This window comes from Tinamus guttatus, unplaced genomic scaffold (assembly GCF_059628265.1).
Source record: "Tinamus guttatus ecotype Peru unplaced genomic scaffold, ASM5962826v1 Tinamus_guttatus_pri_ptg000599l, whole genome shotgun sequence".
In the NCBI taxonomy this organism is placed as follows: Eukaryota; Metazoa; Chordata; class Aves; order Tinamiformes; family Tinamidae; genus Tinamus; species Tinamus guttatus.
Genome location: NW_028289133.1, coordinates 544,871 through 563,973, shown reverse-complemented (window position 1 = coordinate 563,973; position 19,103 = coordinate 544,871). Strand labels below are relative to the sequence as shown.

General features: G+C 42.0%; 1 protein-coding gene across 1 annotated transcript in view; it reads left to right on the top strand.

Annotated features, from left to right (window-relative positions):
* Window positions 1–15,946, top strand: part of VIPR1 (vasoactive intestinal peptide receptor 1) — a 100,539-nt gene extending 84,593 nt beyond the window's left edge. The window contains exons 8-13 of the mRNA XM_088534804.1: window positions 1,573–1,633; window positions 5,809–5,878; window positions 8,853–8,944; window positions 13,445–13,574; window positions 14,475–14,516; window positions 15,532–15,946. Of these exons, the coding sequence (XP_088390930.1) occupies window positions 1,573–1,633; window positions 5,809–5,878; window positions 8,853–8,944; window positions 13,445–13,574; window positions 14,475–14,516; window positions 15,532–15,723 (587 nt within the window). The 3' untranslated portion in view covers window positions 15,724–15,946. The remainder of the gene's footprint in view (window positions 1–1,572; window positions 1,634–5,808; window positions 5,879–8,852; window positions 8,945–13,444; window positions 13,575–14,474; window positions 14,517–15,531) is intronic.
* Window positions 15,947–19,103: the final 3,157 nt, after the last annotated feature.

Here is a 19,103-nt window from a genome sequence, read left to right as displayed (position 1 = left end):
TAATATTGATAACCTCCTTCTTACTACATTCATGGTTTCTCTGTCTTTGGTGTGAATCCACTCTTGCACACATACAAGACAGCATAAAATAAGGAAAACAAAATTAATCTGCACAAGGTTTCAGCCTGGAGCTGAAATGCTAACTTATGCAAATTAATCCTACCAGACCAGCTTTTATTCTTTCTCCCAAGAGACAACAGAGATCTCTTTTCCCCCTTAAGTTTTTTAGCTTAAGGCTTATATATAGGCAAGAAAAAATAGCTCTCCATTCCACATTCTTAATAGCTGAAATCAGGAAATAATTAGAGCGGGGAATAATCTTGAAAAGTGAAAAAAAAAGAAAAGCATTTGTGTCATGTACAGGGGTATGCCTGGACTCAGGATTTGATCAACTAGCCATAAAGTAACTTCCATCAAAAGTGACAGGAGTTACGCTTGGATTCACACACGGAAGAGGGATCGTTCTCAGTGCTATATGAGGTGATGGTAGCAGGCTTTGTTTCAGATGCAGTTAATCAGGTCAGACCTTCTTTACTTCCTCCTTGCTCAGAGGCACTTGTTCCCTCAGCACAGTAGAGCTGGAAGATTTTAAGGAAATCTTTGTAGAGCTAATGGTTTTAAATCAAAGGAAATATCTTGCACTTACATGTATTTGGACAATTCTTACATGGACTGTAAACCTCTTGAGAATTTCTGAGGTTGCTTGGGTGAGGAAGGACAATTCAAATAAAGGATGGGTGCTCGAAGGACCTTTTAGCATTTCATTTCTTCATCCTTTTCAAGAGCTGCAGTGATCTGAAATGCACTATGAAATGAGTGAAGATTTGGACACCCTTATTACAGTTCTTATTTTTTTTATTACCTTTGCTCTTAGAAGTCACAGTAGACAACTCACAAAATACTGTGAGTAACAAAGAACAAAGAGAAGTTTCCTTCCTGGAGTATTTCCTTTCTAAATGGAAACAAAAACAACAGAGAGAGCTAGAAGAAAGGGGGACTACAAGCATATACCATGACTGCTCGAGTCAGGCAGTAGATCATGGAGTGATCAAAAGAGCAAAATTAGATTCATTTGACCAACTACAAACATCTGGTCACTTCAGACTCCCCTTATAGCTAGTGGAGATAGTCACTACAGCCAAGATGGTCTAAGCAAACATTTCTTGTCCTAAAACAAACATCCAGTGTAGCTCAGAACTGTGTCTTAAAAGAATATACTTCTCTCCACCAATGCTAAAGAGAACTTACGATGACTGGGTTATATACCGATGTTGCACAATGCTGGTGTCTCAAATGAGGTGGGATGACACCTAGTCCTTGTGTTTCGCCATCACCAGTAGGCTTTTCAATAAAAAGATAAATCAAGTAGGGAACCATTTACAGGAAACTTATCTTACATGATCATTAAGAGAATAAGGCAGCATTTGCCATGTGAGCATCGAAGATGTGACATATTTGTACCCTTAGAGGAAGCCACCATCTCAATCAGAGATGATGGGAAGTGGGGGAGAACAGCATTGAAACAGACATGGATAACAATTTGTGACAGTAAAACCAACTCTTCTCTTGCAGGTGCCCCTTCTGTGTTCATCACCGCTTGGACTGTTGTCAGGATTTACTTTTCCGATATTGGGTAAGCCTATGGACTCCATTCTCATTCCTTTATACCTGTTTTATCTTCAGGGAAGGCCAAAGAAAGCTCTACAGCCCTTGTAGCCGTTATCTGCCCAGCCTCCTTCCTGACCTAACCTCAAGGGCACTCAGAGCAGACCCAAGGCATTTGGCTACCCAAAGCCAGGGAAATGCTCCCAGTCCTCTTGAAGACATGTTCGTTATGCAGCCTTAAGCAAGTGGGATTAGTGATTGGGATTTGCAGGGAATTAGCAAAGAGACCTTGGCTAAAATCACAAATGGGCTATGGGCTGTTACTAACAATCATGTTAGGGTTATGGAATACTAGGAGAATATGTCAAATAATCAAAATGGCAAAATTAACCTGCAAACAAAATTAACTGTGTGGATTGATTTGGTTAAATGAATGTCACAAAAGTATCTTTACATTCATGGAAGAACACATTAGAAATTAAAAAAATGTGGAACTTGGTTCTAAATAACAGTATTTTCCATAGATAATTCCTTTGATACTGAAATGAATGCGTAATGGGGCACAGGTTTACCAGAGAAGGAGGGATACTGTGGAGTCTTGCACTCATTTATTAACTATCACAATCAGCACACACAGCAGTGAATATGGCAGGCAAATAGCCTGGCAAAGCTCCCCCTATCCATGTCACACCTGGATGGGCCTTGGAAACTTCCTGATGAACAAATTCCTACTGACCTTCCCACTTCACAGAGCACAAGCAAAGTAAACACCAGGATCTTGAGTCTCATCAGCATCGTTGCCACCTTGGTAGCATGGATTTTACTTCAGGCTACTCACTTGATCTGGCAGATACCAATGCTGATGTCACTGCAGCAATGCATTTCATTTCCTCTTGCTGCCTTGCTAATATCTTCATTGCAGCCTTATTTGCACAGGAGAATAGAAAACAGAACTCTCTGGGAAGACTTGTTGTTCTGCAAAAGTTAAATGAAGGCCACATGTGACGGTTACAGTCGGTGGCATTTCCAACATGTCCTTAGCTTTTTGTTGCATTTGGGGAGGTGCTTTGTGGCTTGTAGTGAGCAATAAAACTGATGACTTTTGGACCCTTCCCTAATTAAAGAACCCTTGTAAATATTTCTGGAATTACATGGAAATCACTGGACAACCCAGATGGTCCCACTTGGTCCTGTGGTCCTACATAACAAAGATATGAGTTGAGCAGCTGTCCCACGCTCTGAGTTGTGGTTTGCATCCCACAGAAATGACCCTGGTTTCTGACAATGCAGCAGAAACTGAATAAACAGTCATTAGCACTCCCAGAAAAATAAACCAAAACAAACCAAAACAAAAAAACCCTACAATTTCATTTTTCTTCTTCCCTAGATATATCTTTGCATTTGTTCTTCACCTTCTTTAAACTAGCAGCTGCCTTTGATGCTTCATCTAAGTAGCTAAAATGCAGCTAACTAAATGGGGCAGATAGAGGAACTCAAGGATATGTGCAAGTAAATAGGATTTGATCCTGCACTTCTCCCTCGTGCTTTCATTGAAACAGACTTGAGTAATTTGAAAGGCGTTTGTGAGAAAATACTCTGGAGACCTAGAGGATCAGGTGCTCATTATGGACTCACTGTGCATGCCCTTGCTTCCTGCATTTGCAGCATATGGTTAACTCCATTTTCTCCCTTGCATTCCCTCTCTCCAAATGTGTCCTCATTTGTCCTTATTTCAGGGAGAGAAGCAGCTCAGATTTCACATTGTGTTTTTGATGTATAGTCATGCTAACACATTTCCTGAGGGCCGCTGACTTCTTTTATGGCTTCACTCTTTCTGCATAAGACTGACCTTATTTAATCCTTTAATAAATAGCCTTTGTAATGAGAGACATCTCTATTTAACCACTCTGGCTACCAGAGTTTTAGTATATATCGGTATATATTCCCACACAGCTCCAGCAAGTCATATTAAAAATACAGATTTTCCTTGCATTTTCCTGGGGCTTTAAAGCTATACTTTTTTATGCATGTGAATTCAGAGTGTGAATTTACAGGATATGCTAATATCTAGTGTAGATTTTTTTTTTGCATACTAAAATTAGACATAGCTACGTAGAGAAATTACAGGAAATTAATCCAGATCAAATAAAAGACTAATTATGTAGGATTAGCTAAACCGCAGTATACTACTCTTTAAAAATTCTAACTCCAAATTAAAGTGACCTTTATTCAGCCTGTCTGAATTCATTTTGAAAATGAAGTACCCTAGACATAATTAGGACCACTTTAAATGAAAGGGTAGCATACACCTGAGTAAATATAAACATCTGTATCTCAGCAGTTCATTCTGGTCTCCATTTATAGCCAATGGAGATCGAGTCAATGTACAGAGTGTAATTTTTTTCATCCTAAAGTCAAGGTCCAAAATCAACCATTATTTGCACTGTTAGAATGTAGTGTAAGATGAGACGAGTTTAGTGAAAACTGTTTTGAAAATGAATGCCGATCAATTTTCATGAATTTTCTCCTAAAGATGAGTTCAATCACTCGATAGTTGTGAGGTCCATAGAAAAATCCAATTCCAAGTAATAGTTTTCACTTTATTCCCATTCTGTCATTCACATGTTGTCTTTAAAATGTGTCTGCAGACTGCCTAGATGAGTGTTTTGGTTGCAGACTATCACAAACCGATTATTTCTCTGTGGAAGATGTTTTCCTCTTCTTTGAAAAAACAGTAGTCAGGTGCACACCGTCTCTCAAGGAATTAATGATCCGGCCTCAGCTGAAGTCTTTTAGGCAATGGAGTATGCATTCAGTTCTATTGCTGTAATTTTTAGGTTGTATGAGAATTTCTTCTTTTTAATTTCACTTTAATTTGAACTACAAGGCTCACTTTTAGATCCATTTCCAAACTCAGCCAATCTAGTCTGAAATTTCACCTTTTCTCCAGTGATGTTCAAGTGAGTCTGAGGTGGCTGACACAAATCAAAGCCCAATTTACTCATTCCAAATTGTACATTAACCCTTCAGGTGCTCATCCCCTCATGAGAACATTTTGACTACTGCTTCACTGTTCAGCTTCTCTTTAGCCATGGAAAATCAGAAATCCTTACGGAGAATGGTAGTTTTTGGAGATTACACACTCCAGAACATGTCATTGTGACTCCAATGAATTCAGGCTTTGATTAAAAGAAAGCACCTCCTATATAAAATAACAGATATACATAAGTAATAGATATAAGATAAATTACTGGCCTGAGCACAAAGTATTTTTATGGCCATTTCTCCTGTGACTCAAAGATTGAGAAATATGTTGCTAGAATTTGTCAGCTGGATAGCAGCTCCTATTGAGGCTTCTAATAAACTTCTGTGAGATTTTCCAGAATTATGTTTACACTGGCAAATATCTTCTAAGTGGGCCAAATACTGTTCTGAAGTCACTCTTTTATATGAAAAAGTTACTAAAATAAACATCTAAAAGCATTAAAATAAATACTTGGAAGGAAGGAATGTTGGATAGTTCCTTTCATTCACAAATGTATGAAGTAAATACAGTCTAGACAGCTTCATCTCTCTTGGTGATGAGCGAAAAAAAAAAAGATACTTTGAGAGTTGGATTCATTTTCTCACCTACATCCTGACTTTAGGACTTTAGGATGAAATAAATCAAATCTTGGACCTTCTGAACTCATTTGACTAGATAAATACCTCAGAGGAAACTAGCTAAATTTAATCAGATGGGATCTAGCCTTCTATTGGATGGGATCTGGCTTTGCTTCTGATGGTGCTAAATTTTGTGTGCTTAAAAATAATCTCCATCCATGATCATGGGTAGTATTGGTGGCTCCATAAATCTTCTTTTTTGATAAAATTTCGTTTTTGCAGACCTCAGCTTAGGACAAAGTCTTCCCACACTTTCATCCTGACATTAACCTCTTCTGGCCAGTGCTACTGCCCAAAGTGTCAGTCACATCTGAGGGGAAAGGGGTCATAACCTGAGTTAAGCTCTACCTACCAATCCTCAAAGCAACTGCAGAGCAAGTCTTCGGCCCTTTCCAATTCATGCACAGCAGATATAGTCCTCTTCCTTTTGGAATCAGGGAAAATAAATACCTGAGAAGGTTATATAGCTGCTTGCTTGCTTTGCTCAATATTTTAAGTCTTATCCTTTTTTTTTTCTTTTTTTTTCTTTTTTTTTTTTAGGTGCTGGGAGGACATAATGGAATCCCCATTCTGGTGGATCATTAAAACTCCTATTTTGTTGTCTATTTTGGTAAAGTATCAGTACATTCTGCTGGCCGAAAAGCCCTTTTTTACATGGGGAGGGAGGTGGGGCTTGAGAAGTATTCTGTAAAAGCCACCTGCAGACAGAGAAAACATCCATGGAAAATGTGCTAACAGATAACACCCCATTAAATACGGAAGGTCTGTCTCAGTTTGAGGAAGCTCACCCTCTGAATAAACATCTTTATCTTTAAGCACTAATATGGAAAGAGTTTGAGATATTGAGCAAGCGAGGTGGAACTCATTTCATTTAACTCTGGACTCCTCCATCTCACCTCGTCACCCTGGGCACTCTGGTGCTGTAGCCACAGGTGCGTGTAGCTAGTGGAGATGTAGGAATGTGATTATAGTTCCAGGACAGGGTCATCTTCTCTAATGAACCAATGGATGGATAACGAAAATAGATCAAATGAATTATGGCGTGAATGGTTTTGTTTCTCTGAGCCGGCCATGTGGAAAGCTCGTGGTGACTTGTTTGGCTGTAGATGCCAACACTGCAAAGAAATAGGGGCTGAGTCCTACCTTAAATGTGTATCTGGCTAAAAAGAAAAGTTAGACTCATTTCCCCAGATATTTGCCTCTTGTGATAGCATCCAATACTGAGTCCAGCTATGTGTTTCAAAAGTAAGTTCCTGAGAGGCTTGGCTAATGGCAAGAGAAATCAAGAGTTCGGTTCACTTCCCAGGTGATCAGTTCTGTCCATAAGAACCATGATGCTCCTGAGGAACTATAAATACTTCCACCCATTTTTAATATTATGCATTTTCTCTGCCAAGTATGGAGCCCAAGCATGAAATCAGAATGAATTTGAGTTAAATTTAGCTTTGAGTTTTCTCAAATCAAAGGAAGTGTGTGTGGAAAGGAAGAAAAATGAAAACCACAGAAATAAAACTCCTTTAAATGGATTTTTTTTCTTAGACATACATTTTCCCTATTCCGCATATGTTTTGCTTTTTGCAAGAAGACCTTTCCCATATCATTTCTCATACAAGCGTTCACAAAAAAGTGAAACATTTTGAATGATTACCTCTAACTTTATTCACCTTACTGAGAAGATTAAAATGTCTAGATTATACCTCTCAAATTGCATATATCATTGTAGGTGCTATAGATACCATTTTCTTGAGATAACCTTTTGATAAAGAAATACATCCTGTTCTCCTAGGATCAACGAGCCTGTGTTTTCTTCTGCTAATAAATCATTTCCAAACAGAATCTACTTGGCAATATCTGATTTTTCCTTCTGCAGATATTATATAAATCTGTCACAAAGGGAGGACATGATAACAGCTATCAGATGCATAGCAGGTTTCCGCAAGGAGGAGCACAACATTTATCTCCATGTCCCCTGGATAAAGCGTAGACTTCAGCTGAAACAAGACGTATACAGCTTAAAGATTAGAGAGATGTTTCCAACCTAAATATTTTTAAGCTAGGTGAAGAGATCAAGAGCCCTTGATCCTATTCGAAGCTGAGAAATAAACTGGACAGGTTCTGCAGGTGCCTGGCAGGCATATCTTCGATCATGCAGTGTTAAGGCTTTACTGAGCTTGTAATCCCACTCCATCTGACTCACCACTGCCCTTCTTTATGTGCCCAATGTTTGCTCTTGACAGCTATGAGCTGATATGGTATTTAGCACACAGCGGAAGCGTGGGAAGCAGCTCTTACCCTCAGCACTGCAGCCTGTCTGCTATCAGTGCTGATTAAACGCGCTGATCCAGATAATTCTGTTCTGAGCTGATAAATTTCACTTGCCATTGAGTCAGATGCAAACTGGGTTTTTTAAGTAAATAAATATGAACAGAAGCTAAAATTAATGGTACGGGAGAGATAAAAAGCAATAATTACATCACAATCAAGAAATACAATTAATTTGCAGTCACTCATAGCCTTTGAGCAAGGAATGAATGTCTGAATGAGAGCTATGCCTCAGTCTAGTTCACTCACCTGTTGTGCAGATAAATGTAGGAACTGCTGGAGGAAAGTTTACAATATGTTTTTATAGGAAATGATATTACCTGATTAGCAGAATCCCTTCCAATCTTTAAATGTCTAGAAATTAGAATCATTTTTGCAGTCACCATGAAAAGTTTTGTTTTTTAAAAAAGGGGTCAGGTGTCAAGCTAAACTAAGCTCACAGAAGACTCTCATCACTTTCCTGCTGCATATATTGTATGAATAACAGCTTGGTTCAGTAGATAGGCCTTTAAAAGTGGGTACATTTACATTCAACTCAAGCTATCTACTATGTGCCATCAAGAAATTCCCATCCCTATTTCTACATCTTTGCTGCATTGCCTTTGTATTTTGGTAGAACACTACGCGGGCTTTTCTTCAGTTAAAGCACCATCTAAAAGTTAGGTATTAGATAGATTCCTCTGGACTAGCCTGGTCTAGAGAAGGTCTAGAAGCTTGTGTCATTATATCCCAAGGTCTCCAGCTTGTCTGCAGAGGACATGCACCCAGTAGTATTGACTAGGGCTTGCTTGAGTAGATACTGCTTTGTGTTTTGGTTTGGTTTCTTTGGCTCGTTGCCTCAGTCTTGACATGCTCAGCAGCAGGTCGCATGTCACCGTCTCCCGAGGGCTTTGACGTCCGTCGCTCTGCTCGCTCCCAAGGCTCTTTTCCCACCTTTTCGTCGGCACTTCCCCGCGCAGCAGGACGTCGTGCATAGCTGTGCTCTATGGGTTTGACATCATCATACTTGGGATGTATAACACAAAGTCCCAAGCAGGCTGATGTCAGGCCCAAGCTGGCTGCCATCCTGTGTCGGTTTACTGTGTGCTCGCAGAGTGGGGGTCTCTGCTCATGGCTTTTTAACAACGGCTTGCTCCATGGCAAAAATAATGCAGTGAAAGGAAGCCCCTCTAACAATCAGCTCTTTTCACTGGGGAAAAAATACTGTGGGAGAATAATTTTTGTTTTCTCTCTTTTTGTCTCCTTTCTGCCCATCCCAACAGATGAACTTCATTCTCTTCATTCGCATTATTCGGATCCTAGTCCAGAAGTTGCATTCCCCAGATGTTGGGCACAACGAAACCAGCCAGTATTTGTAAGTCCTAGATTTTTCAACCATATTCTACGAATTTGGGAAGCCTATTTGGTTGGGCTGTTAGTTCGACCTAGGAGTATTTCATCTGTCTGTATCTGACAAGTCGTGTATTTTTAATTGATTAATGATGATCAGAAATCAGAAAATGGGACATCTGCTAAAATGGCTGGGCATGTTTTATGTCAGTTTGAACAGGCAGGCAAGAAGGATTTCTCCTGAGGCTAGCAACAAAGAAGTGAGTGCAACAGCAATGATCATGAAAAAGGGCTTTTCATTTGTAGATTCAATATTTATTGGATTCTGAAGCCAGGGAAACTCTGATTGGGAGTAAAGAGCAGCCCTCTATGGCAAATTTCCCTTATCCTAAAGATAACCCCAGAACTAGATCAGATGAATCCATCCAGAAAGGTACCCATTTCTCTCCACTATTGAGAAGGAGCACTGGCTTAGAAGCTTTGTTTAGCCAAAAATGTTTTTCTAGGGATATGAGTGACCTTAATGAGTCTATTTATAATAAATACCATGCAGAGATGAGCATGTTTCAGTGGCCAATGCCAGTCTCACTTGCAGCATTCTTAGTGTGCAGAAATGCTGTCTACCTCCATAGATTTATTCTGCCTTCAACGCAAATAAAATTAAAACTTCAGGCTTCAGCTCTTTTTTACCTCTCATCAGTCTTGCCCCAGTATTCCAAATAGTTTGGATGTTTACTGAAAGTATTCTTAGGAAAGAAGTAAAATGGAAATAGAATACTGTGTCTATCTGCTTACTGCTCACAGAATATCCTTAGTGTTTGGAGGGAGCTGTACATTTAGGTACCTTGAAGGACGTGGGCTCAGTTCGTGCTTCTGCAAAATGCAAAAAAAATAATGTCAGTTTGGTACTTAAACACTGACCAACCTCATCGCTGAGTTTCTCTCTAGTGATGGCAAATTTGCTCCTAGATACTCTCAAATTTATGATGGGAAGTTCCAGTAATTGACCTTAACTTCTCCCTGCAGCAGCAAAACCAATTACTCTTTTTCCGTCATCCCTAACAAGCCAACATTATTGGTCCCTGTGCTCTCTACCACATCACTTTATGCATTTGCAGTTGGGCATTGTATCTTCTTAGCCCAAAGATTGTGACAGCTTTGGCCAGGTACATAGATTAAATCAGCATATTGAAATATGTTCTCGTACTCAGTGCTATCAGAAGAATGTATCCCAGTCTTGAGCAATTGGCTCAATTAATGCATCTCCCTAGAAGTGTATTGTCACAGGAAGGGTTATGCCCTTATTACCTATGAATTCATGGTGAATTTGAGGCTTAGGGCTTGTTTTCGTTATATTAACCAGGGATGTGGAAGCTGCCAGGAAATCTCTTTTTACCTTGTAAACAAACCTAGCATGGCAGGGCAGTGACATGGACTTCCCTGCTCTGGCTTGCCAAGCAGGAGCCGTTTCTGAAGTACAAGTGATCCTGACATCTTCAGTTTCTCATCATCCTCCCTCTGGAAAGCATAGCACTAGGCGCCTATATTTAGGCAAATCAATATTCCTGTCCTCCCTTGCTGTTTAACCTTGGAGCCATTGCTCTTTCAATTTTCTTCAGATTCTGAGATGAAACATCCATTATACTCGCTGCTTCTTGTTCAAGTACATTGTTAGGATTGATAGATGAGACATCTGAGATGAGATTCCACTCTCAAGACTATGACACACGAATTTAAGGGTCTAAATGTGAGCTGAGCACCTAAACTGCGTTATTGTCACCTTAGATCTAGTGCTTGATTGAGGTGCCTGCACATTGGCCTCCAAAGCCATATGAGTTGCCTTAAGACATTTGAGATATTTGCCTGGACCTGGCATGAGGGTTTATGGGAACCTTGTAGCCTTATGTGGCATCAACTATCCTTCATCCAAGCTTCCCCAGGCTCCACTGGATGCACACACTGCATATCTAGATCTCACACTCACCTGCACAATGCATCACGTTAAATGCCTCAGTCTGAAGTCTGGAGCCAAAGAAAGGAGCATGGTCAAAAATTTTAATATTTCAACACCTCACTGCAGAGGCATTTGGAGTCCAGGCCCTTTTACAAATACCTTTGCTTGGGTACAGAAATTTTAGGGACCAGATTCCTATTACATATCACATCCTTAGTACCTGAAATGCTGCTTCAGGGCTTTAGACTGGATAACCCAAGAGGTATTACCAAAAATTGTTGCTAATAATCTGCGTGGGTTCCTTCTGCCAAATCTGTGATAAATATATTTTAATATAACAACATCAAGGATCTCTCATTTACACTTCTCATATTTTTCTCTTCTGTTTCTTTCTTTCTTACATTCAGTATTTTTTAAGAAATAATCCATTGACATGTTGACAGTATTGTTCAATTCCAAACAATTTCAGACTTGCTGCAGGCTGGAAGTTCAGGTGTGCTGATGACTCACTCATTAATGCTACAGATACTGAGCTGGGCTTTAATGTATTGGAAGCTATGAAAGCACTTCTCCCCAAACAGCTTCCAGGACATGACAGAGATGTGCACAAGAATGGGACAGAAATACTTCAGGCAAATAGGAGGAGAAAACACCCTGTTTTCTATAATAGCAATCTCGAGCAAAATTCATCTCATTCTATTCTGTACATGTCCATAGATCAATATTATCATCAGAGCTCTCTAGGCATTCTTGTTTTATTTGCTCAGGAGTATGGTTGGCTTAACGTTCCTTCTTATCCACTCCCAAGGAGAGCGGTAGGCTTAGTGCAGGCAAATAGCGGTGTATTTTCCCTAAATTACCTGTCACCATAAATCTGTCAAAGAGGTTAGATCTAAGAGATGCACCTTGGGCTAGAAGTGGAGTCTAACTATTTTTTTTTTAGAATCCATGGCTTCCAGCAGACAAAATTAACCAACTTTGGCCAACCTTCCAGACAGTTCTGCCTCCTGCACAGTCAGGCTTGAGCCTGCTGGAAAGAAAAGTTGGGCATGCTTGAGGAAGATAGCTTTGGATAATGTTCCTCATTGTAGGATTTCAGGGACTCAGGCAATAGGGACCACGTCTTGAAGCCAGCATGAGATATGAGACATAACTCAATATTCTGGGGGAGCTAAGCTTTGGGAGCAAGAGACTGATTTGATGGGTTGTGCAAATTGGCGGATGAGGTTCCTAATGTTTGGCTTATACTCTTAGTTCATTGCTACAATTCAGCCAGGAAGGGAAAAGGCTATAAGGAGGAGTCAGGTTTTGGATGCGCTCACTGTGAGAGACGTGCCCATTGCTGAGAGGTGCAGTGTGAAAGGCAAATTCTTGGGAAGTTTCTCAGCTTCCTAAAGGCATTGGTTTTGCCTGGAATAGGTTACTGCCAGCAGCTTTCCAGCTATGCTGTCATTCAGGTTTTCCTTGGGGAACCACAACCACAAACCAAAGCCTTAATGATAGGCTATCTTTGGACCAGGCCCAGGGAAAGCTGGAAAGGTATGTTGGGACATGCAGTGATAAGCAATGTCCACATAGAACTGGGACACGAGCCTTCCCAGCAGACTTATACAGATGGCAAATAAATGAAGGTGGCTTGGAAGGCCTGAGTCTGATGGGACTTCGGAGGTGGGGGTGTTTCAGATGGAAGAACAAGTACTTCTGATGTCCTAGCCTTTGGGAAAGGGATGCACATGAAGATGTGGGTGACCAAGGGAACCAGAACCCCTTGAGACATCCTTAAGTCTTTTATTTAACTTTATTTTTGTCAGTTTGACTTTAATAATGATTAGATTTAATAAATTATAATCTCTTCTGAATTAGACCTCTGATTACCCTGCCTGGTGCTGTTAAGCACTAATATTGTTCATCCCTCTCCTTTGGAGACATTCATTATGCAATAGCCTGTCATTATTCTGAGCTAAACATACCATTTCTCTCCCAGAAGCTGTAATTTTCAGAAATCCCAAGCAAACAAAGACAGCGCTAGATTATGATTTAGCTTGTAGAGATGAAAGAAGATCTCCAGTGGGAGGGGAAGAAGAGAGGAAAAGGGAAAGAAATACCACTATTGAAGGTTATGGGAGTAAAGATGTCACATTTTATGTCGTCACCACATCTGAAATATGCAGTCATCCACAGTCTGGAGGCAAGGAGAGATGATAAAGGGCTAACCCTATGCCTCCGCTAAAGGCTCACATATTTTTGAAAGGCTGTCAACAAAGAGAGAGCTAAGGCTGTGGATATCCTCCCAACACAGTCCTCTGTGTGACCTGCATAAACTGACTGTGCCCAGCTGAGAATCTGGCTCCACATTTCATCACACCACAGCCCAGACCTTTGGAGGGATCCTTGGCAGTGTAGGCTCAACCCTACTCCCAACCATCCCTAAGCCCTCCCAGCTTGGGTCTGTCTCACACTGGGCAGCTATTGAAGGGCCAGATGTTCCCAGGACCTCAGAGAGAGTGCTTGCATCTCCTAAAAGCAACCAAAGGCACTTGCTTTTATGGCTTATGTTTTTCTTCCCAACAGGAGACTGGCCAAGTCCACCTTGCTGCTGATCCCTCTCTTTGGTATTCACTACACCATGTTTGCGTTCTTCCCTGACAATTTCAAAGCAGAAGTTAAGCTTGTCTTTGAGCTTGTGGTTGGGTCATTCCAGGTAAGTCATAATTTGTGCCACCAGCTAGTCGCCAGGTCTGTTGGCACAGAGAAATGCAGGTGAATAAGTAAACATATGAGTTGAGGATTTCCTGGATATGCCCAATAGTGCTCTATTTTGGGGAAAAGCAATCCAGTGTGGAGATTCTCCACATTTTAGGCACCTAAAATAAAATATACCTCTATGAGCTGGTTCCCCTAGGGCTTTTTATACTTAAGAAAGGAAAACTGACATTTCAATTCAGTTGATCTGTCATTTACATTGCAAGATGAGATAAATCACCTTTGGGTAGAGTTCCAATTCTTCAGTCAGTTCCAATGTTGCATAGTTAACCTTGGCCCTCGTGTTGCATGTTTCATACTCCAGCATCCATCCATTAGGCAGCTGTAGGCACTTTGTGTTCTCCAAGTTTGCAGACAGGATCTGTGCAGACAGGACTGTATATCCATATAGCGTTGGCTGTACACTTTGTTCAGTGGTAAATGAGTTAGTATCCATGTTTACATGACTGTCACTTTGCATCTGACATCACTCCTTTGAAAGATTAGTGGAAGATTAGTGGACCTACTCAAAAGCTGTTGTTTCAAGCGGACGTTTCTGAATTGCCTTTTGTTTACACGTGGGAAAGCTGAGTCCAGTATCCCACCCAGTTGCTTTTCATGCCCCTGTCTGAATGATGAAGTATCCCACTTAGAGCTGAGCAGACTCATACCCCTGCATCTGCTGTAATCAGATACAAACCTTAACCAAACTTCCCCTGCTCTTTCTATAGGAAAATGCAGTCAAGGGGCGTCTTAGGGGCATCTCAGGAGGTTCCTGGCCATGGGTTGCAGTCAGGTCTGGGTTGTGGTATCAGGGGATGTAACCCATGAGTTGCTAAGAGCCTATTTTTTCTCCCAGGGATTTGTGGTGGCTGTCCTGTACTGTTTCCTCAATGGGGAGGTAAGAACAACAAGGCTGTTGGGTTCGTGTTTGCAACTAAGGCAGAGTGAACGCTCATGGAGGGAGGATTGGGGAGTGTCCCATTCCTGATGTTGCCACACCAAGGGGAAAGCTTCCAGGGGGAATAGCTCACTCCAGATAAACAGCTCAACCATTTGCCTGGCAGTTTCCCACACATCCAGTAAGCAAGTAGGACTTGCTTGCACACTTTAGTATTGGTACTGCTGCGTCCTTTCTTTATTCATGAGGTAGACAACATCAGCAGAATTCCCATAACCTTGCATAAACCCTCATCATAAGGGAGCACCTTTAGCAAGGCAGGATAAAACCAATCATGATTCCAGCGATGCTGTGTCTCAATGAAACCTCAACTTTTTAAAACCTAAAGAATTTTGCCTTTAACAGGGAGGCCCAGAATCAGGCCTCATTGCCGAGATGGAGGCTGGTTAGTGCAATGATACATTTTTCTACCATGCACAGCAGAAATTCAATAGAGACTCATTAAACCCATATCACAGAGGGACTGAGTAGGTGTGAGCAGCTAACAGCATTGAGCCACTGTCAGCTGGAGCTCACTCAGCTCAATAAACTGAGCACGGACTAGAAAAGAGCAGCTGTGATCTGCGTTTTTGTTCCAGCTTCCTGGAGAGGGGAAGAGTGTCCAGAATCACAATTTGCTTCCTTAGGGTTCTGATGATGCTTTCAGCCATGCTGAGGCCATGTGTACATCACACAGTGAAAGAGAGGGTATATAATATCCCACTTTCAGCAGATACCCAAACAGGCCTTGACACGACTCGTTAGCCACAGACCAGTGCCATGTGAATTTGCATCTGGCTCATGGGCATTTGTCTTGCCTTTCCCATTCAGTCACCCTGACCACCTTAGCAGCCAAAGCCAAGCCGCAGCGATTTGACCCCTTGGTAAATGGCTCTCCCATTGCTGCTCATACAATCTAGGTAGAGAAACAGAGAACATTGCCCTCTGCTAACTTGCTTGTCTTTCCATGTCTTAGGTCCAAGCTGAGCTCAAGCGAAAGTGGCGAAGGTGGCATCTGGAACGGTTCCTGGGCTCGGATATGAAGTATCACCACCCTTCCTTGGGCAGCAACGGCACAAATTTCAGCACCCAGATATCCATGCTGACCAAGTGCTCACCAAAGACACGCCGGTGCTCTGGCTTCCAGGCTGAATTCTCTCTGGTGTGAAGGGGAGAGACTCTCTGAGCACAGAGCATCTGAGATAGAAACAGAGATAGGGAGAAGGATCCCCAGGAATCAGTGACATGATGACAAACCCTTGTGAAATGAAATGCTCAACATGAGCCAACAGAAGACACAAATCTGGAAAAGCCACTGGCGTCCAGAACAAGATCAGACAAGCCAGGAGGCAGAGAAATACTTTCCTTCTCCCTCTTTACAGACCTTTCACTCTAAGTTGATGCCCACAGGGGATGATAGCTATGAGTAAAGGTCCTACTCACTTGAGGAGAGCCTGGGAGGTCAGGATGTGTCATAAATAATGAAGTAAGGAGGTCAAAGGGAGCGTGAGTCCTTAGAGGCTTTACCAGAACGGGTGCCCCTGAAACAAATTGCACTTTTCTTTAAAAAATGAGCCAGTCAGTCAGTCAGAGAGGGAAGCAAGAAGTGGAAAAAAATGCCAAATGTATGAATGTGCCAAAAAAAATCTGTTGATAAGGGATAGTGATAAGGCACTGAAGATAGAGTTGGGACAACAGGGAGAAGGAACAGAAAAAAGGAAGCAGGAAGGGGAGAGACCAGCACATGGCCCCCATCCCTGCATTTTATATTTGTCAAGAAGAAGCTACAGGACGAGGAAGGCTCCTCAGAGGATACCCCAGCATTGGAGTGACTTCTGCTAATTGCCCGCCATCCATCCCATCCTCGTTAGCAAAAGATTCCAAGCGCCTTGGGGGTTCCTCTTGAAAAGCAGCTTGCTGAGAAGGAACAGTGTGAATGCCCTTCTCTGCACTATGTTCGTGACATTGACATTTGTTTGTTTGGTTTCGATGACCAGGCTAAAAACAATTTGCATGTATAAAATCCAGGTACAGATGACCAAAAGCAGATCATGGCTGTGTTTTTCATTCTAAGTTCGCCTATAGATCGTGGTGAAATACTGTACAGGATCATTAGGGATCAGGGGTAAACAATCGGTAGGTAATTTGTTTGCACGTGGTTAATACACACTGCGAGGAAAGTGAGATATGGAACCCTGTAATCCTTAATTGAATCAGACCACCATAAGGACCCACTCTCCAGATGAAAAAATTAGCTTCGCAGCAGCAAGCAAAATTGCTTTCATCAAAACAAGGTTGGCTCAGCACATAACTGGCCCTCCAGGAGTCAGGAAGGAGTGAAGGAGCTATTAAATTGATTTCTGCTTCAGCTTTTTCAGGGAGCTTTCATCCTATGATGAAGGCACTGTTAGATCTTTAATATGTGCATGTGCATCTTGCCTCTTTTCTAAAGGCCTATTAGTTTCCATATTGGGGCAATCCCTATTTGAAGCACTTGTGTAGATGCTGTTAAGACCAAGGGAATATTTCTTTTCCTTTTCCTTTCTTGGCGGAGGGGAGAAGGAGTGGGGTGAAGCGGATTTCTGCTCACAAGAACCAAGCTGGCAGCTGGGGAGATCACCTGTAATGCTAAGAGATCCTGTGTTTGATGCAATGCCCCCAGTCCCTAATCCAGGCAGAAGATAAACAACACTAGGATGCTCATGATTTTCTTCCTGTGTGTGTCCTGCCCAACCGGCTTGAATGGGGTTATACCAGTTTTTCAGCAGAGTGTGAAATCACTGCCCATCCCAGGTATACGCTTAACATTAGGGCTGTTGTCATCCTGCTATAACATACAGGAGCACTGTCATCGTGGTGGAAAGTTTAGATCATCAAAGCAATGTGTGGGAGGCTGCAGGGAAGGGAAGACAGACTCCTCTTTCAGGTTCAGAGGTTTCAACTCGTCCACCAGGGACCAAGATGACTTCTTTCAAAATGAAGGGTAGCTCTCTGAAAGGAAATATATTTATTTAACTTGATGGGTTGGGACTTTTTGGGTCGTCTTTTTTTTTTCTTGGTTGGTTGGTTGTTTTAAGCCTGTGTTTCTCTGCCAACAAATGACACAGAGCCTGGGAGAGCTGCAAATCTGAGCATCCAGTTTCTTTCTCAGTTCTGGGGGCTGCTGTACCAAGCCATATCCTGCCCTGGGGTGACACTTTGCTACTGAGCTGCACATTGCCAAAGCATTTCCCCACGTGCTTGGACCGAGGACAGCACACAGAGGGCTGAAGGCAGGGAAGGGCATGAGATAGTCCAGCACAACTGCAGCGAAGGATAGACATGCACTCATTAGCTTTCAGTGAGCTGGCTCAGATGCTGTCCCAGGGTGGCCATGGCTACCCAGACTACAAGCACAGTCATGCAGGTAGTCATGCTCAGCAATATACTCCTGGAGTAACATTACTTACTGGTCCCCAGGCTGGCCACGCACAAGCCATCTGTGCTATGGCTGTGTTACACTGCAACCATAACATCAGCAGTTAGAATCCAATGCTGACATGCTCTGGCATTTTCAAAATACACTTTTAGCAGCTCTCTCATTCCCACAATCCAGAGAAACTGAGAGGATGCTTAAAATTCCCTCGTGTTGATTGTACAGAAGCCTTTATGCCCTGATGCCCCATGGAACAAGGTCCACATCTAAATTCCAGTGAGGTTCTCAAAGGCGAGGAGGACTGCTCTCTGTTTTCAGTGCAGGTGCTGCTCTGATGGATACTTTCAGAATGAGATTAGGACTCACACAGAAGGTAATGTGGAGAGGTCCCACTGATCCCACTAGCTCCTCTCACATGCATGTTTCAAAGTAGGGATTTGACCCAACTGTGCAATTTCCCAAGTGAACAGCTAGCTGCTAGGAAGCCCAAAAGAGGTAAGGGAAAGAGTTCTCAGCTTTAAAGTTGTCCCACCTAGTATAACAAGCTTCCTTTTACTGGTTCAGAGCTTGCGGGCAAAATCAGCATGGGAAAAGTGTGTGTCATCAGCCTGCAAAGTCATTCAACTTCATCTCTTGGGGTACCTATTGAAACGTAGCTAATGTGGAGGGCTGCAGGAAAGTGCTTGCTCATGCCTTCACTGAGGAACCTGAGATGCCAACTCAAATCTCCGGTCCCAGACAAGGCATGGAGGAATTTGAGCACAGAGTTGTTAGACATAAGTGAAAACCATCACCAACCATCTCCACTTGAAAGATGTGAGGGAATCCTTCCCATTTTAGGCAACCTTATTGCAAGAGAAGGTTCATGACTATGAAACTCAAGTAGTATGAGATACCTTGTGCATTTTAACTTCGTGGTTCATCAACATCCCTTTCACCTGCCTAGCTTTAATTCCATTGGCAGGAAGATTTGCTGCTTTGTATTTACAGCTTCTCTTTAGTTTCAGCCTTGTGCTAACCTACGTCAGCACCAGACACATGCCAAGGGCAGCATGAATAAGCTTGCCTTTAAGAGATGTGACAGGAAAAAAATAGGTTTATTTGTCCATGCTACAGGGCCTTATGCAACCCCT